Source organism: Alosa sapidissima, chromosome 7 (assembly GCF_018492685.1).
Source record: "Alosa sapidissima isolate fAloSap1 chromosome 7, fAloSap1.pri, whole genome shotgun sequence".
NCBI classification, from domain to species: domain Eukaryota; kingdom Metazoa; phylum Chordata; class Actinopteri; order Clupeiformes; family Clupeidae; genus Alosa; species Alosa sapidissima.
This window is the reverse complement of record NC_055963.1, coordinates 17,171,545-17,198,060: the sequence shown is the minus strand read 5'-3', so window position 1 is coordinate 17,198,060 and position 26,516 is coordinate 17,171,545. Positions and strand designations below refer to the sequence as shown.

Here is a 26,516-nt window from a genome sequence, read left to right as displayed (position 1 = left end):
CTAACCTACAAAAAGTTCTGCGATGTTTAGCCTTACTGGAGCTCTCGCTATTAATTCTTCAAAGATCTACAGCACACTGGTCTGCTCTGCTGAAGACCCTCAGGAGGAAAAGTAGAGTGACCCTGAGTCAGAGCAGATGGTCAATGCCTTGATCATCTGGTTCCGAGGTCATCTCTAAGAACCACTTTTCCAAGCAGATGCTATCTTTTCTAAATGGCCAGGACTTGTTATGATCCATATAGTTTTCTTTGCGCCTTACAACTGTAATTTATGTGAAATATGTATCTCTCCAGAGAATACTAGTGTATGCTTTATCTTAGGTATTTCAAAATATTTCAAAAGATCAAGGCAGATACATGAAAATGTTCAATTGAATAAAATTAAGTTGCATAGTTCATTCACACATGATTAAGTCCTATCTGCAAGTCAAGGTGATGAATGGTGAAATATGCCAGTCAGGCAGTTCTCCAAGCCACGAATATAAATGTTAAAAGTTAAAGTTAAAGTGGAGTGGTATTTAGAAGACACTTTTATCCAAAGTGACACTGACTCTTAACGTTTGAGGACTAGAGACACCATATTATAAATAGACATACAAAGTGAATTACAACCCCTACACCCTATCGTGTACTTACTTTGAGTAAAGTATGGAGCCAGTTTGAGTGGTGCCAGAGTGTCAAAGTTCTAATACCCTCAGAGTTTAGCTAAAGCTGCAGTGTCATTGGTATACATAACACCGGCAACCTTCTTTCTTGGCAACTACACCTGACCTCATCTTTTAACTGACCTGCTGCGCTTCTCAAGAAAAATCTGGTATTGAATTGGCTTCAGACTAGCCTAGAAATCTAGACGCACCCTAGCGGCAGCAATTTACATTTGCTGCCAGGGCAAGTCTAGCAACCCTCTGTTGGCTTGTGAGCTCGAAAAATTAAACTTCTATCAGGCCAATCAAATCGTGTATAGAGTTGTTAGGCGGGCTTAACATAATGATTGATGGCAGAGTTGCAACGGTTTGGCTTGAATTCCCTGCTACTTGAAAACAAATAAGATAATGTTGCTGTTGGCGAACTGTGTGACATGAGTTAAGCTTTTATTAAGTTGGCAAAAGTTTGAACTAGCCAACTAGCTGCTGGTGGGAAACGCATGGGACTCATAGCGCTATCCTATTGTGTGCAGAGGGAATTTGAAAGACAACCAATTATCCCGCCCCTGGGACTGAGCACTGCGAACGGTGAGTGCCCAGACCCTACATTTTAATGTGGGTCTGGCTCGACAGGCTAGCTTCAGACGATACTCAGGCAAAATTTCATATGTGCTGATTCTTACCAAGTTGTGGTTTGTGAGATTGGAATCGTCATCAGGAAAAGGTTTGGTTACTCCCATAGCGACACAGTTGGCAAAAATGGCCAGTAGGATGAATATATCAAAAGGCGTGGAAAGATGTGGAGTTAAGGGAAATGGGACAGCATGAGATGATGCATCGACACACAAAAAAAAATGTGTAAAGGATAAATCAGCCAATCAATCAATCAACCAGCCAATCAATCAGTCTGTTTCAATCTGTGCAATAGCAATCATTATAATATTTAAGTAAATATTTAAGTGTGTCTCTGTGTGTTTGTGTGAATGTGTCTGTGTGCCTGCATATAAATATGGCAAATAGATGCATCCCTGAGTGTTGGGGCCACATTAGGCTCCATAGTTGCCTAATTTACCTACATGAAGAACCGTTGCCACATACACACAATAACAGAACCGGTTCTTCTTGCATTTTGGGACAGAGCCTTGTTCTAGAGTGAAAGGATATTTCCATTCCACGAGGGCGAGCGCCGCCATGCGTATGGGGTTGCTCAGCGTCAGGCAGCAGAGAGCTCGGGGGGCGCGCAGGGCCGACTTGTTGGCCTGCATCTGCTTCTTCTGCCCTCCAGCCCTCTTGCGCACCGAGCCGGTGGAATTGAGCGTGTCCGTCTTGCCGAGGTCCCCCCCATTGGAGGCCATCTCCCCTCCATCTGTAGAGACAAGACAGCGTCACAGAAATCAGAGGATATCAGTCCCGAGGGGTGGGGTGGGGAGGGGGGTGGGGGTACTGTTGCGCTCAGATGAGATCACAGGGGTGTAAAACCCAGTAGGAGTAAGGAGGTAGAGGTGTGCTGAAACGTCTGCAGTCTGCATTAAAGATGTGTCAACTTTATAAGACGTTGTCCTGCTTTTTGTTCAGAGTGCAACATAACACAAAGTGTCCATGTCACTCAACTGGACGAACAGGGTACTAATGATGATACCATAGAGTGTGGTGGACAGACTGTTATCTACACTGTAGTCTACTGTATGAATCATATGGGAGAAAAAAGAAACTCCAAGAAAAAGTGAAGATCTGCACAATAGAGCTCCCATTTAAGTATTTTTATTGCTAACGTCTCAAGGAAGGGAAGAGGAAGGGCCGTAAGGGCTTGAAATGTTACCAATAAAAAATACTTAAATGGGAGCTCTACAGTGTGCGGATCTTCACTTTTTCTTGTAACCGTATCTTCGATCGTGCACCTGGATTATTCTTGGATGTGCGTGATTAAACCGTGCTTTTTCAGAAAAAAGAAACTTAACATCAGGAATACATGTAGTGTATTGATTAGTAATACATGTATTGATTAGTAATGAATGTTTAGTGATTGTATGTGGAGTGCATGCTGTTGTCCAGGTCTAAATGGTCCTGCACACCAGTTGTGTGGCTAATACAACAAAATCGATCTATTTATCTATGTATGTGCATGTTTATGCAAGATTTAAATAAAGTGAAAACCTGTATCCTGACATATAAACCAAATGGCTTGACAACACCATACCTGGACGCGTGGACATACTGACATAACCAAGTCAAAAGTGCTTTAACAGATGCCACATCTATGACTGAAGACACTGGCTATCAGGACAGCTGATACAGTGATACAGTGTCATGTACATATTCACTATAGCATTAGATTTGTGTGTGGCATAACATCTGACAGATTTGCCTCATCAGAGGATGAAGGATAACTAATACCTACTACAGCATTATCACAGGACACTGACTTGACTCACATCACCTTATGATGCGCTGTGGCATCTACTACGCATGACGTAGTTATGAGACTGTTATGACACAGAGCTTTAGGATGTGCAACTGTGTAACTCCACAAATGCTTCTGATGAATTCAGGTTAAGAAAGCTGTGCATCATATTAGACATAAAGTCTATTGAGATGTGTCTTCATTAATGCTCTAAGCATTTATATCTTTCCACCTGATTAACATTTGAGAATTGAAGTTCCCATATTACTTTTTTTTTTTAAAACAGTACACGTTATTGGGGATTAATATGCTAGTGATGGAACACTTCTGAAAACAGCAAGCTCCTGTTTTTGTTAATCACAGGTGAATAATGAAATTCAATCAGCACAATACAATATATGGAATATACATTGCAATTGCCATACAGTACACTATAACTACAAGGTTGGGTTTGATCCCTGGTTGTATAAAGTACAGAAGATTGGAACCACAGTGTTGAAACAATGGCTACACTAGTAGCATGTGCTACAGGTATGTACCTCACTTAAATAAGATGCTGTAAAGTGAAATTGGTAACTTGGGTTTTGCTTTTGGGGCATTTGATTAACTAAATCAAGTATGCCCGGCTAATCAAGAATACCACTGATGAGTGGTTCAGTACACAGCAACCTATAAACAACCCTAAAGCCAGCTGTAGCAACACATTTTGACTATTTCAGACCATTGTCACATTTCAAGAACCAGACAGAACTTTGGACTGCATGCACTTCAGCGCATAAATGGTCAGCCATATGGACAGAGTTAGGGTTTAAAGGTGTCACTCTGTAGAGGTGCCATGTAGGATAGGACAGATGTGACCTAGTTCCTCACACACAGACTACAGCCAGAGCAACTCAGCAGGTAACAGGTACCACTCTCACAGCCAATAGGAGGAGGAGTAATCTCAACACTAACCAATGGCAAGGTTTCATAAATACATTATCTTCAAACGCACTCCGAATTCTGCGATTCTGGTATCTTTTATACATACATAATTTTAGCATTGAGGAGAATGGAAAACACTTCTGTAAGCATTCGTCTATTTAATTAGCTACTAACCAGGCTACCATGATTATTTGAGGCTTCCAAATAGTACATTCCAATAGTATATTCCAAAAGGTACAAAACATCGTAGGCTAATAGCAGCCTAAATATTCCCCAGGTCATTTCAAATGAACTGAAGACAGGTTAATATAATACGCATAAGACATTTCTCTAATGCATTCTGCTCTCTGATCCGCTTTTAATGGACACTCAAATAGAAGCTTCTATGCCTCTACTACAGTGCGATGAAGCAGTGATTAAACTTTTCTCTTTTCTATTTCACAGTTAACATCTGACTAAGCACAAAACCTCTAATGAATCTTACCTTTAGTAGCCATGTCAGTTCAGCACCACGCCGCTGTCATAAAAGTTTATCCGTTGTCTAATTCTGCCGGTTTCCGACAATTGGCAACTTAGAACGCACCATGCACAAGGTGTCTGTCTTGCACCTTTACAGTAAAATGTTCAGGTAAGGTTGTCCAGTACTTGATCTGCGAAGGAATAACGTCCCTTTTAGCTTCATTCAGATTGCAAATCTGAGGCTATGTGCAAACATGCTACAAAGGCTATGGCACTCTCTTAATAATGCCAAGTTTGCATCACACTGCACTTACAGTAAGTAGGCTAAACGTGTGAATATCAGTCTACTCTGTGTCCCCGGTTGCCTATTCCTTGTTGTAAGCTTTGCATTTGGGATTAGTGCGATTGAGCCGGTTAAAAGGGATGACCATCTTGAAACCTCTTTAAGGGTGGAGAAAGGACGCTCGGAACTTCTGCTCGGGATTTGATTAAAAACACAGGTAGGCTAGCCTATGGCTCCATGGAGTGTGGCGTTGCAAATGCAAGTGCAGTGGTCTACTTGCAAAAACAATGTTTTGTATATTCAGTAGGCCTACAAGTAATGTAAAAACGAAATACTCATAACAATAAATATGATTGTACCTTGCGCCCCATGTACAGTGATAAATGAAATATGCGTTTATTTACAAGTGCCTTAAATGCCAACAAACAGGAATGGCCACTTCTGCAATAATACATTTCCTCTGACATCTTAAAAATAAAGTCTAGGCTTAAGTTCTACAGAACATGTGAAAACAATGTAAACATGAGGCACATAAAACAAATATATGAAGGTACTCATGGCATATATTTATAATGCATGCTGCTTGTTGTGCCTAATGGAGTTTCATATTAGCAATACATTTAAAAACACTGAACAGTAAACTGAAGGCCACATACATACAGATCAAAAATAAGAACATGATGACACAAAAATGTCAAAACAACAAAGCAGACATTAGAGTTCCTGGCTCGCCACACAGGGCAAACCACCACACACAAATGCAAATTCCTGATTTTATATAAGTGGTAAACATCCTTCATTGAAATCCAACTTAAAACAAAAATGGCATATTGTTGCATGTACTGAAACTAATCTTCTTTGTGACAAACAGTTTCCCCATTCTACACATCCAAATGAACCATCAAGCCACACACACACATACCCTAATCATAAATAAAGTATGGACATCTGTCTAGTTACTTTGGAGGCTGTTGAAACAACTTTATAAAATTAACACCAGCACAATCACTCCATATGGTTCATATAAATTAAGACACTTCAGGCTACAGAGGTGGGACTCCTTAATATAATATCATTAATTTAGTGTAATTAGTTTGTTAAATAATAAATTAACGAAAATTAAAGGCATTTGAGGTCTCTGATTGGCTGCCTTTTAACAGATTTTATGGCTAACCACGCGTTATTCTTATTGGTCCTGGAGTGCATTGTTAAGCTAGCTATGCTGCCATGATGTATGCTATTGATTTGCTCGAGTGTGCAAGTGTTCAGTCCAAAAATAATAAAAGCAAAACTGTTTCATATACTTCATGTTGGTCAATACAAACATCACTGAATGCTTATCTAAGCATAAACTCCTCCACCACCACCTCTCTCTTTCCCTCTCACACTCACACACTTTATATCATACACATTTCACACTTTATATCATACACATTTCTACATTTAAACATCTTCCTTATTGTTCTTTGGCTCCCCACCTACTGCCCTATTCCCTCTGAGAGGAGTCTGTTCCCAAACAACACCATTACATTTCTTTAATGTCATCCATGAAAGGCCTTCCTCTCCACTTCTCCTATGCAAGCTGCTTACACAGACAAAAAAAATGCTTCCGCACAAATCACAGAAGTCACAAAAGTCTAAAGCCTGCACAGCGGTGACAACTGGGCCATCACTAGGTCAGTGGTTAGACGTCATTCAATGATAGCGGACAGGATCTGTACATCTGTCAGCTTCTGTCCAGGTTGATATGTTTAGTGAGGCGTGTGCTATTTCTCAAACTGAAATCACACTCTACTCCGGTCCCCATTTTGATATATAGTTACTCAATTACCCACTTTAGTATAGATCTTTGTGACTTCAATGTTTCTATGTTTATTAAATGAACTGCGCAGAAGGATGTTTATGTGTGTGTGTGTGTGTGTGCCTTAAGAGCCAGCCTCCTGCTCCAGTCCTAGAGCCTCCAGAACCAGGCCCATTGGGGTTCTCTTCAGGCCGATGCTCTCCAGCTTATTCTCCAGCTTGTTTTTCAGGTTACGCAACCGTGTGGAGGCATGGATCAGAATTACTGGGGGGGGGACATCAGGGAAATAAATTAATTCAATACTCAAGTATACTCAACACTGTAGACATCACAAACATGTTACAATGGGATGCTTCAGCAATAAGCCCCGAGAGGCCGTAGGTTCCAGGGATTTTAGAACAGCTAGGGGCACGACGGCAGTAAATGGCAGTTAGGCACGAAGCGATTGTCGATTACTCTCTTGTCAATTGTGAGGACATACTCACTCAGAATCCTACATTTCCCTTGTGTTACATAATACAAACCCAGATGACAAAACCCACCTTGTGAACTAAATAACTAATCTGAAAAGAGAGAGACGTGTAGGGGAGATACGTACCCAATATAGGGAAGGCGATGCCGAACAGAAACACAGCCACTCCACCGATCACGGACAGCAGGAGGTAGCTGGAGCCCAGGATGGCCACTAGGGAGAGCGAGGGGTGGTTCCGGCGGAAGCGCCTGACCGTAGCCTTGTTCTCTGCCGCCCATACAAAACCCAGGAACAGCAGTGTCACCACTGTGGCCCCCAAGCACAGCTGGAATGGCTCGAAATACCTGAACTCAGAAGAGAGAGGGGAAAATAGGGGATGGTGGATAAAACTTGGAGGAGTTAGTGAGGAAAAGGAGAGAATTGAATTTGTGGGTGTGTATTTAGAGGGAGTGGCACTGGCTGATCTAGAACTGAGTGGTCTGTCAGGATGTAGGCCTGTAAACACGGTCACTGAAAATGATCTGCTCCATACATGGGTCATAAGGCAACCTACCCCCAGAGCGGTGCTCTGGTGACGTGTGTGGTGAGTTTTTTGAGGTGTGTGCAATGTTAGCCTACTAAACGGTGTTTACAGTTTTTGAGGGTGTGCATTAAGTTGCGGGTGTCGGGTGAGCTGGTGAGAAAACGCAAGTAGGCTAAATCTTCCATTAGCCTACTGTTTTAACGTTCTTTTATCAACCAATGAACACAATTCCTTTATCTCATTCACCAAAATCATCGTTACTCTAAGTTCTGTTCCCCTGCCCTGGTGAATAAGCCTTGGCTACTGTTAAATCTGCAATCCGACAAAATGCCTAATTTGTAGAGCGAAACACAAAATTGCCTGCGTTGCATATAGCTTCGCAATTTGTTTGATTTGCAGGGGAATTTATATCCTACCCTTTCTTTTTTTCCTCTGGTACTTTCGATAAATATGACCATTGGATGGCATATGAATCAACAAAACGGAGATAGGCTACATTAATTTTACAGTGAGCTACATTCCATCGGTGATTGTTCAGCTGTGGAGTCGAGCTACAATATCCCATTGCCTAAGTATCCTTGCAAATTAATTAGTAGTCTAGTCATGGTAAGAACTCTTTTCTTTAGCTAAAGGCAAGTAGGCTAATTGCTTTCTTCCCAATATAAAGATACTCTAAATCTAACACAACATAATATCTAAAAAGTGAAATGTTTCCACGTAACATTATTCTGACATTACGATAACTCACATAGCTCGCTAGCTAAACATTTCACTGCCAGCACGTCATGTCTTACCCGATAAGGACAAGGAATCCCAGAAAGGAGACAAAATAATTTGTCTGGTAATACAGCAAGTTGTTGACTATCCGGTTATTCCATCGCTCCAAATTACGTACATCTGGGAAAGAGAAGCGAGCAGAGCTCCTGACAAAGTCGTCCAGGGTTCGTAAAGGCGGAGGCTGCACGTCCATTTTCGAAGGAATAGTGAAAAACTTCAACAACCACAATGCATCACATGACAACTCTCCACGCTGTTCACGGTTAAAGGGACCCACATCAGAGAATGTCTAACTAGATGTACCGCAGAGCGGTACAAAATCTGACCGCCGCCCAGTCCAGCACATGTTTCCCACAAAAATAAGTCACGCTGAAAGGCATATATGATTCTAACTGTCTCACTGGATTGCATTATGCACACTCAATTCTCACTGGTATCTGCTAGACAACAACTACCAAAACATGATTAGTTCATAGATTTCACATGTAAAATACATTTTATACAACCCCACCCCCATCTTGCCTGTTCATAATTCTGAGAAATTCTTGAATTGTGTGCATGTGTGCGTGTACATGTTTATGTGTGTGTGTGCATGTGCTTGTGTGTTTGCCTGTTTATGTGCCTGTGTGTGTGCATGTGCATGCATGCGTATATATGTCTACTGTGTGAGTATGTGTCATACCTAGGATTACTGTGAATGTATGTGTGTGCGTGTGTATCTGTTTATGCACATGTGTGCATATGGAATGGGTTTACATGACCCCTGGAGGCAAACATACGCAAAAAATTGGTCATCCTAGGCCCTACGGTTCTCAAGATATTTACAGAAAACTGTGCCTGCCCTACCCTCCTTTCGGGGGGTCCAGTCCAGTGGGGGGGGGGGCCACAGATCAAAACGAAAAACGATGGTTCCATGCTATCCATGTGGGGTTACATGCCCACCAAGTTTCATAATAAGGGTATACGGGCTCTGCCCACATCCATCTACAGCGGGACATGGAGAATTTCATTCAGGACGTTTGACACACTTTTAGACAAATTAGTCATAACATATTTTCTAATGTGCCACATGGATACCTTTTCAGAAATTAGAATGAAAAAATTGCCTAAGAGTTCAAAAACAACACCGAAGTCAACAATAAAATACTTTATTGACTCATTACAAACATATTCTCATTTAAATTCTCCTTCAATAAATAATCATCAAAACTATTCATGTGTATACTCATAAATAAAATGTAATTAATATTCCTTTCTTCCATAACTCATCATATTTGGTCAATATGAGCAACATCGATGAGGCATGGAGAACAGGGTAAGTGCTTTTTGGGGATGCTAACTGTACCACGGTGCAAAATGTAACCCTAGTTGAAATTTGTGGTAAGAGAAAACTAAGAATAAGATTTGAGAGCAATGTTCCGGGACACAGAATGTGAGACACAGAAGTAGTCGGGTGAATCGCCAAACATAGATAATGATGACAAACAATGTAGTGTATTGCAGACAAGACATGGTTAACTGACCATAAAGCCATTGTGGCCTTTTAAGATTATATTCAAAGGATGTAATACATTCCCAATCGAGTTTCCACAACACTGACAAAGGGAAAGAAATATCCAAAGATTACCTAGCGACCACCCTAAAAAAGGAGTTTGCAACCTTGCACAGACTCCAGTGAATGGCTGCCACGGTAATGTAAAGATGGTATCTAATCTGTAAAATATAACTTTGGTCTGACTCAAAGTATTGTTGATATGTCAATATGCCATTTTAACAGAAACATTGACAGTGCAACACTGAAGAGGCACCTTGTTTATGAGCTGGCTAACACTGTGAGACCACAGGATAGTTCCGGTAAACCAAGGTCACACAATGCATATGTCCCACTATCAGTATGCAGAAAAGAGGTAATGTTGGGATTCCCATTGTTATATGTCAAAGCCATTAGATACAGTACATTGGATTTTTCAAACATATACTAGGAAGTGGCTCTTGACTACACTGATTTCTTCTAAAAGTTACTGACAACATCTATACCCTCATAACACACTTAACGCTGTCTACGCAGAGTGTAAACGTGTGAAGTTGCCCTGGTCTGCAAGAGGTATGTGCTTAATAGCACCTCAGCATTTACTTTTTAGGATGAAGAATTTTAAGGGTTAAGGAAATACATCTGATCTGAACATGCAGGTCGAAAGAAAAATCCTGATATTGAAAAGATGGTATATAAATGATCCAATTTTTGATATTGGGTATTAAGAGTCTGTGCATAAAAGTGCATATACTGCATCACCTGAAACCCCACCATCTTGGCCAGAACCAACGCTATTAACAATAATTTCCATTTTGCCCCTGAGTGATAAGAACCACATTGAAAACTAGTCCAGATTGAGGGGGAGCATGATGTAAGTTCCTCCAAACTCTTCGGGATGGCAATGCCAATCAAGTGGAAGATCTATGAGTCTAACAGCCCCCTCTCACACTCTCTCTATCTCGGCCAGTAGTCAGCCAACACAGCGGCTTCTAACCGGCTTCAGTGATACTGTCCATAACCACGGCCATCTTGTTCCTGACCTCCATCTTTTGGTGGAAGCTGGCTTGGGTCATCCATTAAAGGACTCGCTAAAGGGGGGGTGCAGAGAGACATAGGACAAAATAGTAATTTAGACATCAAGGCCAAAGTTTAAACTGTTAAATATGAGAGGCTGAGAATGGGATAAAAACATCAGGCTGTTCTTATGTCTCTGATATAAAAAATCCCAACAGGTTAAAAACCGTTGATTAGATGTATTAGCACATTTGGGGGGGGGGGGGGGGGGGGGGGGTACTACAGATACTATATATTCATTCTTCACATTCATCTACACGAACACCTGTATTGTTGAAACTGAATTTCTCACTTACGGTTCTGAAACTGCTGTGCTGTGTATCTGGTAAGCAGGATGCCAAATCCTTCAATAAGGGCCAGTAGGATGCCTCCCATCATTGCTGAGCCAACCATTGCCAGGGGGCCACCTGGTGGGGAGTCATTCAGATTATTATGATGAGAGAGACAGGAATTCCTTACAATACAACATGGATTTCTTATCATCTTTTCATGTATGAAGTTTTGCTTTTAAAAAGTAATTATTTTATATTGTTAGTTGTTTGGGTGTTGAATGTGTGTACATTTTCCTGCCTATATGCATCTTGTGCAGAGCTGTTATAACCTTTTTTAACACATCTATTAAAATGTATTACAGCATGTGCTAACTTTGTATAACATTATTTCATAAGATTTAATTCTATCGTATCATATATCACCACTTCTCCTAAGCAAATCAAGCCATATATCCAGATCACCCAGCCTTATTTCTAACCAGAAAAAACTACATGTGGCGAAAGCTAAGGCTGAATCCTCCCCTCTCTTCATCTCCCATCCCACTTGCATTCATCCACCCACCCATCCTCCCTCTGCTTATTTTCAATGATCATCCTGCCCAGCAGGTTGACAGTGGCATGAGCAACCTGAACATATCAGCTTCAAATGAATACAGGTTCACCAGCAGATTTGAATCTTTCCGTTTCAGGAGCTCAAATACAATGTATACGATGGAGCAGACATGTGGACTCGAGTCACATGACTTGGACTCGAGTCAGACTCGAGTCATGATTTTAATGACTTCAGACTTGACTTGATAAAATTCGGCATGACTTGCGACTCGACTTGGACTTGAATACTATTCACTCGAGACTTGACTCGGACTTTGCCTCTTTGACTTGTGACGACTTGACATGTCTCGAGTGAAAAACTAAATTTCCTGATCGTGGACCAGTCACCCCAGAGATGCTTTCCCTCCGCGACTAAAAAAAAAAAAATAGCGGAGACAAGTGGCCAGTCCAGAGCACAGTTCAGTGCTGCCGCTACCCCCACATGCGTTACGCACTGTGTGTAGGGCACCAAGAGACAGAGAAACGACCAACATTTAGCCAATAACTAGTAGCTTTACTGCAAACTGATTTGCACTCTTGTTAGAGAACGTTTACAATGTCAAAATGCACCAACAGCATGTTACATAAAGATGATGCTTTTCGAGTCCTCTCCATTAAGATCCAACTTGAACTTATGCTAGCCTACTGCATTTAATTGAGAACCCCATCTAAGCATGCACGAGAGGGAGAGAAAACGAGTGGCAGGTTCCGGCAGGCTTGTCATTGTTGATGATGATTGATATTTTCTTTTAAATATAAGAAACGTATAAAAGGAAATCATGAAGGCAACAAATACGAGATTAGGGGAAATTGCGGATTTATCCGGTTCTCACTACTGTTATAAACTATGAGATCCAGGTCACTATGACATAGGCTGCACTCACTGTGATTTGGAAAGTGGACAAGAATATGAAGAGTTGTCTTTGCCTTTGTGTAATGGAAATGGTGAGTCTTGAAGTAGGCCTATTCAATAATTTGTTTACATGAAGCACATTGATATGCCGATTGAAACGCATTCCACTCAGCTAGCTAGGTGGCTACTGGCTACCAGGCTCATAATTCACATTTAATTGCAAACAGAAAATGTCAAGCAAGCATCATAAAGTATATGGTAGGAGCAGGCTTCACTCAGTTTGAGAGTGCTTGGCCAAACTTAAATGTTAACTCAGAAAAAAAGGGACCGCACTTTGCATATATGTGTTAACACATATATGCAAAGTGCGGTCCCTTTTTTTCCAAGCAAGCATCATGTCATACATCTATTTCCAAAGGAATGAAAGCTGTTTGTGCCAACTTAATATCATGCTTATCATTGTTAATATTGTGCTATACATGTGGCACAAACAATGTTTGAGTTTGTGGACTAGCCATAGGAATGGAGCTGGTAAAAAAAAGATCATTATGAGAATGTGTGGACAGTGGCACACAATGGGCTTAAAGTGACAGTGCACCATTTACAAATTAGATAAACAGCATCAAATGTGTAGTATTTCTTAAGAAATTAATACTTTAAAACAAAATTACTGTCATTATTATCTTTTAAATAATATAAAAGTGTTGACCTTGGCTTCCCTTATGAGTCGCCACTGGCAGACAGCCTAATAAATAGTTTGCAGGCAAATCTGTGGCCTAGCGCAGTGAAATGCCATCAGTCAAATTATTACTCATACTTACAGTGGGCTCCGCAATTTGGAAAAACAATATATATATTTGTCATGTAGCTATCCGTTTTGTACAGATTACTCAGGCATGCACATGTGTATATTGTATGCGCATGCATATATCGTAAAAGATTTCAAGACAGAAACATTGAACATATTTTAATCTGTATTTATAAAAAAAAATTCTGTGGATTAGATGGAAGTGTTAAAATGATGATCGATAGTCTAATAATGCCATTATTAAGTGAAGAGTACCTGATGACTTGTTCAGGACTTGAAAAAGATTGGGACTTGGACTTGGACTCGACTTGGCTTTGATGAGACTTGGACTTGGACTCGACTTGCCCTTCTCTGTATTTACTTGGGACTTGACTTGGACTTGAGTGCTAAGACTTGGGACTTACTTGTGACTTGCCAAACAGTGACTTGGTCCCACCTCTGCGATGGAGTATTGTGGACGTGAGGGTGATGCGTAAAAAATGTCTTTTGGATTCAGAGCAATCCGCAAATAATGTAGATGTGGCCTAAATATGATGCCCAGAAATAGTTCACTCACTGCGAGCAGCCAGAATGGCCCCAGTCATAGCTCCGCTGGTGATGGAGTTCCAGGGGTCCTCTTTCCCCCGCAGACGCACCAGGCCACAGTCTATGGTGGAGAACAGACCACCCCACACAGCAAAGCTACCTGTGGAAGGTTTCATCATTTACCTCAGGGGTAGACTAAAATACAAAATCAGAGCATTTCATTGTCTAGCAGACAACATGATGAAAACAAAAAAAGTACATAATTCTACGTGTTTGTAGTGGGTTTTTTTGTGGGGTTTTTTTGCTTTCAATTTCTGTTACATTGGATTTTCCCTGTCTGTGTCAAGCTTAAATGTTTCACAATGTCACAATTGTTTCCCTCCTGGAATGAGAAGATACGTTGCACCCAGTGTCTTTAACAAATTGATAAATTACATACTGCCGTGCATTTTTGTAATAATTGTTACTTACTGCTAAGTGACTGAATGTCTGAATGCCACTTCAAAACTGAGTTATACATTTTAAAAAAACCTAGTACTTGCAAGTCCCAAAGTGGTGTGTTAACAAAAAAGTATGTGCCTGGAAGGAGCGTCTGAGTACTCACCTCCAATCTGGGGGGCTCTTATTCTGACAGCATTTGCACTCCCTCTCAGTCTATGGCGAACACCCTGGACAAAGAGAGATTACCAGTATAAACCATTTGTTTTACTACTGTAAGGCAGAGATGACGTATGGGATTTAGTATGTCAAAAGAACGTACCACTGGGGCATTCCTGAACCCTTTGATAGACTGGAAAACACCACCGCCGATGGCGCCCATTGTGAAGGCCCCCCCACAGTCATCTACTATCCTCCAGGGACTGAGAAGAATGATATTTTAATTGATATTTCGCTATTGATTAGAGCAACAGTTGGTTTCTTTTTCAAACCTTGTAAATGTATGCGCATATGACGGGCAAAAAAAAGTGTTGACAGGGTTCTCCCTAGACATCCATCTGAGATACAGTGTTAATGGTAGGCTATCAGATTAACATAAGCGGTCCGTTAAGTCTTGCTGTTGTGCAATTGCTGCTAATACAACAGCTGTCTGTTATTATTGGGGGGAATTTGATACACAACAACGGAGTAAAAGAAGAGACAAAGACAACTGCCTTGACATATCGAGTTAGAGGCAACACTTGCTGACTGACAGTTTATTAAATGTAGTAGCAAGTTTTAACGTTAGCAAACAAAGCTAGGTAAGAGCTACACAGAATCTGTTCCGCTAACTAGTTCTAAAGCTGAGGTGATGACAGAAATGATATGGTGATGATACACATTTACAAAAAAACAGCACAAACAAGCCAGAGCCACTTCCACTACAGGAACACCACTGTCTAAACTAAAATGTAAAGGTTGTACTTCACCAAGGTTCACGGGCGTATTCCTCCATGTTTTGTTGTCGTCGGGTATGTTTCGTGACGCAATTTTACCGGGACAGAAATTCTTCCTCTGGTATTTAGTCTATGGTGCCGAGTAACGCTATCATTTATTTGCAATTTCTGCCACCTACTGGGTAAAAGGAACACATGTGTGTGTGTGTGTGGGGGGGTAACCTGACTGTAACCCCATAAACAGTTCTTGACCGAGTCATTGTTTACTGATCCATATAATCAAAAACACTGGTTTGGAGGTGTTGTTTCTTTCTCGATGCATTACTTTAAATTGTTTTTGGACGTCTTTCTCCAGTATAGACTTTGAAAGTCTTTGAAGGTCATGACCGTGGATAATGTTAAGAGGAAAATGCACCAGTAGTCTTGATAAACTAGTCAATTAAAAAATGTTAACCATCAAGTAAGCACTGCTAAAAGTCCTAAACATACAATTGCCTGCATTGGTCAACCCAGTCTTCTCCTTCAAGAATCTCAAAGGTTGACCTGCTGCAAATACTTTGAAGACAGACTTTGAAGGCTGTAAACATAATCTAGGCACAGTTATGATGGTAGAAAATGTGTGCTTACAATCCCACACAAACTAGAGATTTGTGCAAATTGTGAAACAAACGTTTTATTCTTTTCTTTCAGTGGATTCAAACTTGCAGTAAAAAATAATAAAATTCATCCTCTCCATCACTCCAAATCAACACTGCTAGCAAAGACAAAAGCCTGTTAATTTCCACATATAGTGATCCCAGCTCAAGGAGAAGATCTGGTATAGGACAGATAATCAGAGATACATAAAACTAATAATCACATATACACCACACTTTAAAAATAATATCAAAGTGTCAGTTGAAGGGTGCAAAGAGTCAGTGAGATCGCATCAAAATGGTGGATGTGATAAACAGGAACAGCTCAAGAGACACTATGGGGGATAACACAGGCAGATACTACCATATACAGTACATCAGGTTGAGTGACAGTACATTTTTATAGATAATCTTTACTTTAGGATATAACATTTTAAACATTACCCCTTACACATTCTGTTGCAGCATATTGTTTTCTCTTTCATTTTAACCACTCTGTAAACATTAACTATTGAAGTTGGTTAACAATTGATAAACAATTAAGGCTATGGCGTTTGGCAAGGACATTTCTTGGCTTAACCAAGATGTTAGCATTCTCACGTGCAACCACTGTGCCCATGTAGGCAAATATGCTACTGTGGTGTGCATGAAAAATATACGCACCGACTGCTACAGGCCCACCACTGAACATGTGATAAATCCTGTTATCAAAGACCCAGGACTGAGATCCTTGAGCTTAAGTGACTGGCAGAGGTCAAAGGTCAAAGTCATCCGTATCCAAGAATAGTGATTCCAGAAAATCATCGTCATAATAGTAATAATTGCTGTCGTCATCGTCGTCATCATCGGTGTCATAGTGGGCTCCCACCAATGTAAGGGCAATTATGTAGTCCATAAGTGGAAGTTGAAAGCTATCCTCAAAGTCCTCTGCAGTTGGGCGTGGCTGTTAAGAGAAGATGTATAGATTACTAAACTTTTGTAAAATGTATAGATTAAGGACAAATCTATTTATGTCCGTGACCCATATATCGAGACATGTAAATGATGGTGAATGATTAAGCATGCCAAGCACCATGTAAAGAGTATTGTCCACTAAGGAACAAACAAACACAAACATTCAAATAAAGAGACAGACACTAGTACCCATGAAGTCTAGCATGCCCACCTCATGTGTGAGACTGTTCTTGCAACACAAGTTACTACAGCAGAGAGGGTTAAAGCGGAGCGAGAGGCGCAAACGTTCGACAATTTCCGCGTTCGATTATTGCAAAGGGGAGGGGGGGAAATCCCCCTTTATGCAGACCAGAGTAAACCCTCGCTGCACTAATGTCAATGGAGACTTGTGGAATTTTACCAATAAATTGGTCATTATGTCTTTCTGGATTTGTTGAGTTTTTTTTGGAAAATTTTGTCATAATCTGTAAGTGTTTGGGATCATTTCAAGCCTAAAAGTGTAATTTTTTAGTGTTCGGATTTGTAATAAAATAACTTAATATCAGACCATGCTGCTGCCAGTTACTGTCCGGTTGTTAGCATGCTAGCTAGCCTCTTAGCTAAGGTAACATTTTAAACGGAGAAGTGTAATTTCTTTGAAATGACAACTAGCTGAATAACATTACTGACATTAGTTAAAGTGGATAGTTTATACTCAAGTGAATTTGCAACAGTATATTAAGTTTAAGCGAAGTCCTTTAACTACTAGTCACTTGTTAGCGCATAGCTGTATTGCCATAGCTACTCCCATCCACTTGTATAGCATTTTAAGCTAGCGTTAGCTAGCTAGCTAGCTCGGTTCACATGACTAATTAAATTATTCCTATCATGTCCTAAATAATGAGTCATTGGTATCATACATGATTATATACAATAATACTGTGAACACAATTATGGTTATCTGTTCTTATTGCTTATTAAGAGAGAAAGTTTATTTAGTGACGTAAGGTGACACTCCCACTTATGCAGACCGGAACTGTCCCGTTTTGCTCCCATAGTAACGAATTACGTTGCTCTATCTTGCTAGTAATCAAGGATCTTTGACTACAGGACCGTTTACAAATGTAGGCAACCTCTTACCGTGCGTCTCCGTGGGCGACCAGGGGGACCTTCATGCCGATAGATGCACTCCGACTGAAAGGGACAGCAGCCATCTCTCGAATAGAACCTGCATTTTAATTTACTGAAGAAAAAAAAACAAACATGAAAATAATTAAGACCACATTAGTTATTATTAAACATTATGCTCTTTTTGCAAAAAAACTGCAAATGGTAACACAATCCTGTCAGACTGAAGATGTATAAATCATATCCAACCTGCTTCTTTCCTTGAAGGACGCAATGAGAGCTTCTTTGGGTTTGCCATTTTCAACCCAATATCTGTTCGGAATATAGTAAGGAGACTTCACTCTGCACTGAGGACAGGCCCTGCAAAACAACATTCCCTAAAGTGGGTACAAGAAATCTGGACACACAAAAATAGTGCACAGGCAAAAAAGGACATCACATCAGTAATACTATATTTCCTTGCTTAAAGCAATGATCAAAATAATTATACAATTATTTGTTCTCAAAGCTAAAATGGCCTGGCCCACACCTAATTCAGGCGGAGTAAAAGAGTATTTAAATTAGAGACCAAATTGATAATCAGTAGCCTCATTGTCCTTATGGGGGTGGGTAGTTAGTATTATTGTTAGTAGTAGTGTTTGTGGTTGCAGCAGCATCGGAAGTTACAACTTCTTGAACACACTATGAAATGGGGGTGGCAGTTGTGTGGGTGGGAGGGATGCTTCCTTCCTAAACCCCAAAAGATTATAACTGGCCCACATCTGTTGCTCCTACTCACTTTATGACATCTTCCTGGAATTCTTTTGTCTTCCGCCAGGTGACTATGCACTCGATGCAGAAAGCATGGCTGCAGTTAGGGAGAATGCCAAAGCGCCGGCTCTGGGCGTCCTTCTTCTCATACACCTTGTCCATGCAGATGCCACACACCACCTCTTTGCTCTGCTCGTAGGCGGAAGACTCCTCAGGCCGGCGTGGGACGAAAGCTGCAGCGCCAGCGTGGTACGCTCCGTCTGAAGGCCCCTGTCAATCAAAGAAAAACAAACAACACTGCTCATCTCCATCCTGACTAACCTCCAGCTGTATAGTTAGCTATATGGCTACATAAGCACAAAAAAAATGTCCATAAGACCAAGACCAACAGTGTACTGAGGTGTTACGCACCTGTGCGTCTCCACTGGCTGCAGATACGGCCTGGTCCAGTGGTGGGCTATCTGTTGAGCTTGCTACAGAATTGCTGTGAACTGCAAACAAAGCATCAGATGAACTATATTATCAGATGAGCTTATGCAGCACAGAGGCAAGAAGGTAAAGGGAATATACTTCAATCTTCAATCACATTTCTTTCTTTTTTCTTTCTGAAGTTGACACCATTTCCAGAGGACCAGTCCAAACCACACAAGTAATCATGAATAATTCAGTCATCCTGTGTTAAGTGTTTGCTTCCAATCCCAACACTGCTTTCAACAATTGTAGAGTACACAATTCTAATCCAATACACTTTGCCAAGTTGTCATGCACTCTCCTTGCACTGTAAATGGGGAAACCACCTGGATCAGACCAAGCTATACACCATCTCAGCCAATCAAAGCCTAGCTTAAGGACCACAGAAGGGAGTACTAGCACTAGTACTAGTACTAACATCAGCATCATTTTACCAGAAGTGTGGACTGTACCTTTAAGAGCAACAGTCCTGTTTGGCCACTAGTTTCAGATTTCTGTGTATACAGCTTAATTGTAGCTCACCTTCCGCCCTTCAGAGAGGCTTTGGGGAATCCAACACACATTTATCAAGAGTAGCAATAACATGCAAGTTATGGAAGATATAGGTGTGATTTATATAGTACATCAAACTGGATGAATCACAATCACACAATGAATCTCCGCTGCATACAAATAAGTAAAGAGTACCTTCATCATTATGTGGGGGTGTTGTCTCCGAATATCCATCCTCCTCTTCTGCGATTCTTGTGGTTAGACGTTCAAAGCTTCTCTCTAATGTGTTGGTTGTGACCAGAGGTTCAGAGCCTCTTCTGCCTTGGCCCGAGGGTCTATGTGAACCGACTACGGACGGCTCTGAACCACGCCTTGAGGGGATCCTCTGCTCACCTCTGGCTGGAGAAAGAATGGCAGGTGCTGAACCTCGCCGGTTCTCTGAAGCGTCAAGGGGAGGGACGTGGACATACCTTCAAACAAAGTTTGGGGACAGGGTTTAAAAGACATCAAAGACACCTGCTGCACCTTACATAGGCCCATGTCTTGCCAAACGGTTAGCATCTAAAACTAAAGCACTCACCTGCAGTGATCTCCAAACCAACACTGGCCTTTTTGGAAGTACCAGCATACACCAGTTGATGGGTAGTCATGCAGGTAGTGACAGTTCTGACCATATCGACATGATCCATTCATAAAATGCCTGAAAGTGTCGTTAGCAGAGCAACAGATTACGATTGAAACAAAAGTGCACAAAATATGAGAAGATTGAGTTAAAATCCAACTATAACTATGACAATGAAGCATACAATGTAATAGTACAACATCAAATACACAGTCAATTATGCAACACTAACGTTAACAGATACGTTAGCGATAAACATGCTAACGTAATTCTAACCAACTGTGGAACTGAACTTGTTTATCAGCAAAGGTCTGAAACCGAGGCAACGGGAAGTTACCAGACGTTAACGTAACGGTGTTAGCCGACTTGCTAATGTTTGTTTTGAGAAAGGGGAGCTATGTAACGTTACTTCAGGTTAGCGGACAGTTTCGAAATTTATACAGACAGGCTATCGGACACTACTTAATCACCACAACATTTTATCACTTGGATAAAGTGTTGTGCGGAACACAATCAACTTAATTTAGCTCGCTAACTAGAGCTAGCTAACGAGGAGGTCCGAAAGCTGTTGACCAAACTTTGTCACAGAGTTGGTTAACTGCCGTGAAGAAATTTTGATTTCGGAACGTAATACCTGCAGATTTCTGGTCTAACGTTAAAACTCCGCTTTATGTGGTGTCGGTAAGGCATCCTATGACGATCCATCTCAGCCTGCAGAGATTGTAGGCGCTGCTAGGCAAAAGCTCAACGTTACACTACCAAAGTGTTTGAAAGTGGGCTTAATGACGTCACATTCAAAGTCTTCCAAATACATCCTATTTTGAGGGTCTAGTTTGTGTGCATACTCTCCACAGTAACTGCAATTAGTATTGACAGGTAAACGCATGCTAGCTATTAAATCCATTCTAGCCGATCTAGAAAGCTTTATTAACCAACTAATTTCAAGTTTTTGACTAGGCCTATACGACGCCCTAATGATAGCCTAACTTTATCTAAGTGAATTAATTTTGTGATGAGCGCCTAACCTACCAATAGACCTACTTAAAGCCTAGTTGTTGAAGATGGGGCTATAAAGTAAACTACTAAATAGTTTTTATTACCGACAATATCCACCGACGCCAACAGAACTGCCATTTCCTCCCTCTCTTTCCATTCCACACCCAGTCTTTTATCTGACATTAAACCCACGTTCAATAGCTTAGCTTTATAACATGTGGTCAGAAAATCATGTGGATTTTCTCATTACAACCATTACAAGAAGGACCAATCATGGTTTTCTGAAGCCGAAATGGGCCACGCCCCTAAATTGCACCTAGGCCTTGAGCCTAATTCTAGGCCCATAGGCATACAACCTGCAATTCTGTTGTCCAATTGTGGTAAGTTGAACTAAAACACTCCTTACAGAAAATATCAGTTAGTGATGAGTGTAATGCCAAAAAGTGGGTGTGTTACTGGAAAATCTGTTAATTGACTAGAAGTTGCAAACTAGAAGTTGCAAAAACTGAAAGCTGTTACAATGAACAGAAACCGTTCAATAAACTTCAGGAACAACTAACATTTTTTGTAGCTTGGATTTTTAAAGTATGACATTGACCAATTGATAATACTCTCAGTAAGGCTCTTGTCTAACTCTCTGGCGTAGAGAGGTCAGGCAAGGCCAAATTCAACCATCCATAATCTCTGTCAAGTTAGCGTCCCGCTGTTCAGAGCAGAGCTTCATAACAGTGAAGTCTGGATGCAAAACATATTTGATTCCCATATAACAAGCAATCATAATGGGGTGGGAGTAAGTCTCGATACTTGCGCCACAACAATGTTAGTAGCATGATACAGCAATTCTGTGATACTCAATATTGACAGCTATTGGCTATTTTTTTCCCTTTCAGTTTTCTTCACTTGCATATGTTTTACTGAAAATATTATAACGCTATAGTGTAGGCCTATCAAAAGCAACAGCCGATGTGATATTTCAATAGTCAATACCCCCCTAAATTAAGAAAACTATGCATGTCAAATCAGCCAAGTACATCATACTGCACAAGCAATCCAATATACTGAAATGAAGAGAAAGAATTTAACCACAAATGACTTGGCCAGAAGAGCAGTAGAGGCTGTCTTAGACTATGTGACGTCATCACTATGCGTCTCAGGCGTGAAGAGCCTGTTTTTTGAAGCCAACGACAGCAACTCGACGGACTAAGGTACAGTTTTTGAGTCTGTTTTGTACTTTTAGGTAATACTGTATGAAAAAATATACTGGCTTCTGGTTCACTCATGCATTTACTACGCTTACAGTATTGCAATAGCATTTACTATTCGCGGTGCATAGAGTTTAATTATGTTCCTAGTAACGTCAACTAATGTGAGGGTAGTTAGCATAGCATCCATTGATTGAAATGTTGTCTTGGAATTTATCCGCTGCTATTTAACGTGTCATGGTTATGACAAACGACGTTTTAAATAGCTATATATGATTTTATTTATATGTTCAGAGTGGAGTCCCTAATGTTTTCCCCAAATGTGGGTATTTTAACCTCCGTAATGCATTGTTTCATACCTGAACGTTTTTGGGTCCTAGGATGCCTCTCCCACCGGCTTTACTAGCCCGTCTTGCAAAGAGAGGGATCTTGAAACAGTCAGAGCATGGTAAGTTATTTACCCCTTTCACATTCATTGTATTAAATTCACATTACTGCTGCTGTGAATGAAAATAAGCACGAGTTCAGATGATCACGATTCTCTTAACGTGAATAATTTGCTATTGTAATATACAGTTACACCATGAACTGTAGAAGGTAATCATTTATCTGTTCGCACTTCTCTAATTCAGACGCTGAGGAGGAGATCATTGCTGAGGATTACGATGACAACGATGTAGATTATGAAGCCACCAGAATAGAGAATTTACCCACAAACTGGTACAAAGTGTTTGACCCTGATTGGTAAGCTGTTGTCCCCTGCCATCAACTTTCTTTGTTTGATAAGTGATGTATTGTTAATGTTCAAGCATTCCTTGTAAATGTGACCATCTAGTGCTGTTTTTATGTCGCCAGTGGTCTGCCGTACTACTGGAATGTGGAAACAGACCTAGTGTCCTGGCTTTCTCCAAATGAGCCAGGAGCTCTTATAACCAAAGCTGTAAAGAAGCAGAGAGGTGAGACCTGTTGCTGTTGATCCAGCTGTCAAAGTTGCTAGTTTAGCTCATAAATAAGTGGGATGAGTCAAAGAAGTATATGCACAGATTTGAAAATATACAAATGTTTTCAAATGAACTGGAAGAATGTTTTCTGGTCCTCAGTGGATGCTGGAGACGGCAAAGTGGAGAAACACGTTGAGAAGATTGACAGGGAGCGGGAACGAGACTGGGACCGGGAGAGAGACAGAGAAAGAGAGCGCGAGAGAGAGCGGGAACGAGAAAGAGAAAGAGAGGATAGAGGAGACCGAGACCGCGACAGACGGCTGCAGCGGAGAGAAGATGCCGCTCCATACAACAAACCAAAACGAGGTAATACACACACACACACACACACAGACAGAGACTGACACACACAGAGATGATTGTATCCGAATGAAATATCTGTGTAAACCAGCTTGCTAAGAAGAGATGAATTCTTGACAGAAGCTATTTCTTACTTGCAGGGGGGAGAGATCGTAAACCAGAGGAGATGGATCCTATGGATCCCAGCGCCTACTCGGACGCCCCAAGGTAATACATACATGCATGATAGGCCCAAGAACTCTGTACTGGCATTTCACTGCAATGGAACTCATCTGCATTAAACATTACATAGTCTAGCCACAACATTAAAAATGAACCTACTGAATGTACGCGTAGCAGATGTCGCCACAGATAAATGGAGATAACAAATCTATGCTTCTGAAAAAAAAACAGATGCTCCAATGAAATCCATGTATGCCAGGCCCAAGAATTTATTATAGGGACATATGATAATGATGGCGATTTTGCTGATGTTCAATACTCTATTTTCGACGATGCCAACACATACACATCTTCGTTGTTTCATTGAAGAATATTAGAATGAAGTTATTACCCTAATTATGAAGGCCTACCTGTTGTAGATACAGATACAAGACATTTCCTATGATTCTAAATGTCAAGATTTGTCATTCTACTTCATCAAGTGTCCTTGAGGAGGTATTGGCCAGGCATTTTGATTGCATTTCATTGGTCATTTACAAAGTACATTATATTGTACAATGGACCCATGTGCACATGTGCGTCATATATCTCACCAAATTTCACTTTCAGCCACCACTACATAACAATCTAAAATTAGCAAAAAAATTGAATTTTTTGGTCCAGTTGTCTTTCATGGTGTGAGCACTGATGCCATATTGACCTGCACTAAAGTGTGTATTCATGCCAAATCTTCAGTGTGATTTAATGAATCCACACAATAACAAATCCTTCCTCTCAGGGGCACGTGGTCCACTGGCCTGCCCAAGCGCAACGAGGCGAAGACGGGTGCGGACACCACCGCAGCAGGGCCCCTCTTCCAGCAGCGACCGTACCCGAGTCCCGGAGCCGTTCTACGGGCCAACGCCGAGCTCACCAAACGGGACTCTGACTAACCGCATACAGACCGATATGCACGGAGAGAGAGAGAGAGAGTCAGCAGCCTGGACAACACCTTCACCTGTTCTCAACATTTCCTCTGCATCAGATCCTCCTGATCAACTGTGAAGCCTAAACGTAGAGCTACAAATGCCCCTGTAGATATGCATGTGTGAACGTTCAGTATGTCAAGCTGCAAGCAATGACTTTAAAGGATACAGGCATAAATTAGGTCCTTTTTCCAAACCACGTTGTAATTTAAGTGTACCGCACCAGCTTGTGTGGCAAAGTAAGGACAAACTCCTTAGCCTCATTACGTCGTCATAGCTGTTCTAATTTGGAATGTGATGGGGAAATAGTTTTGATAATTCAATCATTTCCACCCCCGCGTAAGGTAAGCCTTTTCATAATTCATGCATATCAATTCAATGCAAACGACACATATAATATGTATGTTGCCTTATCTGTGGCATATGGTGTGAGGCCGCAGCCTATTTCCATCCTGCTCTGTTCTGGCGTTCTGTTCTGTGGGGCTGGGACTGCTGCTCTAGGCTGAGCATCTGTGCCGTAGAGAGCAGCTTGTCCTCTGCTGGCTTGAAGGTCTTTTGTTTTGCTTGTGTCAGCTGGCGAGGCCCGTGCAGCGCTCCTGATTGAATTAACTATGCTGTTCAGGTCACCTGGTTTTCTCCCCTCAATGTGGGTGGTCAGGGGCTTTTTGTACATACATTTTCACTTTTCCTATTAAAAAGAAAGAAGGTTGGATGTTTTAATGTTGTGTAAACTATATATTTTTTTCCTGTAAGAATTCAGAAGTGGATGTTGAGAGGCAGGACATTAGAAAGAAAGATATTTTCAGAGAAATAAAATGAAATGTTTTCTTTAAAAAAAAATCTTACATCTGCCATGCTTGTTATGGGATTTTGGGCTTATCTGTGGTTTCTCCTGGGATTAATGAAATGTTGGTACAAGGGAAATGCAAAAACGTGACGCAATTGTACATCATGATGGTCCACTATAGGCCATCATAAAAAGAAAATTACATGCAGCTTATATAGATATTGATTTGTTTTGTAAGACAACACAGTCCTCTACAAAATAAGCATTTTTGTTTTATTATTTTATTGGAAATGGCAAATGGCTCTTCAGCTGCAGCATCAGCAGTAAACACATAGTGTCTATATGTTTGGGATGGGTGGGGTTTTCCATCTCTTGGTAAAATAGCACAAAGTAAAGACGGATGTAAAAATGTTTTAACTCAACACTCCAACTCAGTTGATACAGACACAGCGTACATCAACCACCGTAACCTGTGAAGTTTAGACCCACTGTAATAAAAGACCTGCTACAGTGCATCGATGTGGCATCACATCACACACCACCACAAGAGGCTCTCACTGTCACACACATCAGAATGTTCCTACTCCAGCAGTCAGACAGAGTTATGTTTACATTAGACAGGATTCCTATGCAGTATTGAAAAGTATAGAATTTGATTTTTAGTAATTTCCAGGTCTGGAAACAAGGGTATGAAGAAATATTTGTTTCCAGACTATTGCATCTACAGTACTAATCACTTTACCCAGGTCATGAGTCAGT

At 40.9% G+C, this 26,516-nt stretch overlaps 5 protein-coding genes across 7 annotated transcripts in view; 1 reads left to right on the top strand and 4 right to left on the bottom strand.

Moving 5' to 3' along the window:
- cacna1fa (calcium channel, voltage-dependent, L type, alpha 1F subunit a) overlaps nucleotides 1-1,397 on the bottom strand; it is a 37,754-nt gene extending 36,357 nt beyond the window's left edge. Inside the window, exon 1 of the mRNA XM_042097872.1 lies at nucleotides 1,327-1,397. Within this exon, the coding sequence (XP_041953806.1) occupies nucleotides 1,327-1,383 (57 nt within the window). The 5' untranslated portion in view covers nucleotides 1,384-1,397. The remainder of the gene's footprint in view (nucleotides 1-1,326) is intronic.
- Nucleotides 1,398-5,082: 3,685 nt separating this feature from the next.
- On the bottom strand, nucleotides 5,083-8,559 carry praf2 (PRA1 domain family, member 2). The gene is made up of 3 exons (XM_042097353.1): nucleotides 8,301-8,559; nucleotides 7,110-7,327; nucleotides 5,083-6,775 (listed from the first exon to the last, which is right to left on the bottom strand). Exons 1-3 carry the CDS (start codon nucleotides 8,474-8,476, stop codon nucleotides 6,636-6,638), a joined length of 534 nt encoding a protein of 177 aa, XP_041953287.1. The 5' UTR covers nucleotides 8,477-8,559; the 3' UTR covers nucleotides 5,083-6,635.
- An 856-nt stretch (nucleotides 8,560-9,415) lies between these two features.
- timm17b (translocase of inner mitochondrial membrane 17 homolog B (yeast)) lies at nucleotides 9,416-15,446 on the bottom strand. Its single transcript, XM_042099145.1, has 6 exons — nucleotides 15,347-15,446; nucleotides 14,701-14,800; nucleotides 14,545-14,608; nucleotides 13,972-14,100; nucleotides 11,188-11,298; nucleotides 9,416-10,905 (listed from the first exon to the last, which is right to left on the bottom strand). Exons 1-6 carry the CDS (start codon nucleotides 15,370-15,372, stop codon nucleotides 10,817-10,819), a joined length of 519 nt encoding a protein of 172 aa, XP_041955079.1. The 5' UTR covers nucleotides 15,373-15,446; the 3' UTR covers nucleotides 9,416-10,816.
- A 524-nt stretch (nucleotides 15,447-15,970) lies between these two features.
- mkrn4 (makorin, ring finger protein, 4) lies at nucleotides 15,971-21,573 on the bottom strand. 3 transcript variants are annotated; one of them, XM_042097454.1, is made up of 8 exons: nucleotides 21,445-21,573; nucleotides 20,303-20,422; nucleotides 19,918-20,192; nucleotides 19,171-19,250; nucleotides 18,788-19,029; nucleotides 18,259-18,369; nucleotides 18,022-18,124; nucleotides 15,971-16,891 (listed from the first exon to the last, which is right to left on the bottom strand). In XM_042097454.1, exons 1-8 carry the CDS (start codon nucleotides 21,495-21,497, stop codon nucleotides 16,703-16,705), a joined length of 1,173 nt encoding a protein of 390 aa, XP_041953388.1. In that variant the 5' UTR covers nucleotides 21,498-21,573; the 3' UTR covers nucleotides 15,971-16,702. The 3 variants fall into 3 exon arrangements, with proteins under 3 accessions (XP_041953388.1, XP_041953387.1, XP_041953389.1); XM_042097453.1 differs by lacking the exon at nucleotides 21,445-21,573 and adding an exon at nucleotides 20,979-21,169; XM_042097455.1 differs by lacking the exon at nucleotides 21,445-21,573 and adding an exon at nucleotides 20,577-20,598.
- Nucleotides 21,449-25,690, top strand: pqbp1 (polyglutamine binding protein 1). The gene is made up of 7 exons (XM_042097456.1): nucleotides 21,449-22,545; nucleotides 22,923-22,990; nucleotides 23,175-23,286; nucleotides 23,398-23,498; nucleotides 23,643-23,849; nucleotides 23,984-24,050; nucleotides 24,784-25,690. The coding sequence occupies exons 2-7, from the start codon at nucleotides 22,924-22,926 to the stop codon at nucleotides 24,935-24,937; spliced, it is 708 nt and encodes a 235-aa protein (XP_041953390.1). The 5' UTR covers nucleotides 21,449-22,545; nucleotide 22,923; the 3' UTR covers nucleotides 24,938-25,690.
- Nucleotides 25,691-26,516: the final 826 nt, after the last annotated feature.

Coding starts and splice junctions, on each gene's coding strand:
- praf2 (XM_042097353.1), bottom strand. CDS start 8,476: ATGGACGTGCAGCCTCCGCCTTTACGAACCCTGGACGACTTTGTCAGG. Junction 7,328..8,300: donor GGATTCCTTGTCCTTATCGG/GTAAGACATGAC, acceptor TTCTGAGTTCAG/GTATTTCGAGCCATTCCAGC. Junction 6,776..7,109: donor CATCGCCTTCCCTATATTGG/GTACGTATCTCC, acceptor TCCCCCCCCCAG/TAATTCTGATCCATGCCTCC.
- timm17b (XM_042099145.1), bottom strand. CDS start 15,372: ATGGAGGAATACGCCCGTGAACCTTG. Junction 14,609..14,700: donor GGTTCAGGAATGCCCCAGTG/GTACGTTCTTTT, acceptor CTCTTTGTCCAG/GGTGTTCGCCATAGACTGAG. Junction 10,906..11,187: donor AGCACAGCAGTTTCAGAACC/GTAAGTGAGAAA, acceptor CCCCCCCTTTAG/CGAGTCCTTTAATGGATGAC.
- mkrn4 (XM_042097453.1), bottom strand. CDS start 21,049: ATGGATCGTCATAGGATGCCTTACCGACACCACATAAAGCGGAGTTTT. Junction 20,423..20,978: donor GTTAGACCAGAAATCTGCAG/GTATTACGTTCC, acceptor CGACACTTTCAG/GCATTTTATGAATGGATCAT. Junction 20,193..20,302: donor TGGTTTGGAGATCACTGCAG/GTGAGTGCTTTA, acceptor CTTTGTTTGAAG/GTATGTCCACGTCCCTCCCC.
- pqbp1 (XM_042097456.1), top strand. CDS start 22,924: ATGCCTCTCCCACCGGCTTTACTAGCCCGTCTTGCAAAGAGAGGGATC. Junction 22,991..23,174: donor CTTGAAACAGTCAGAGCATG/GTAAGTTATTTA, acceptor TCTCTAATTCAG/ACGCTGAGGAGGAGATCATT. Junction 23,850..23,983: donor ATACAACAAACCAAAACGAG/GTAATACACACA, acceptor TCTTACTTGCAG/GGGGGAGAGATCGTAAACCA.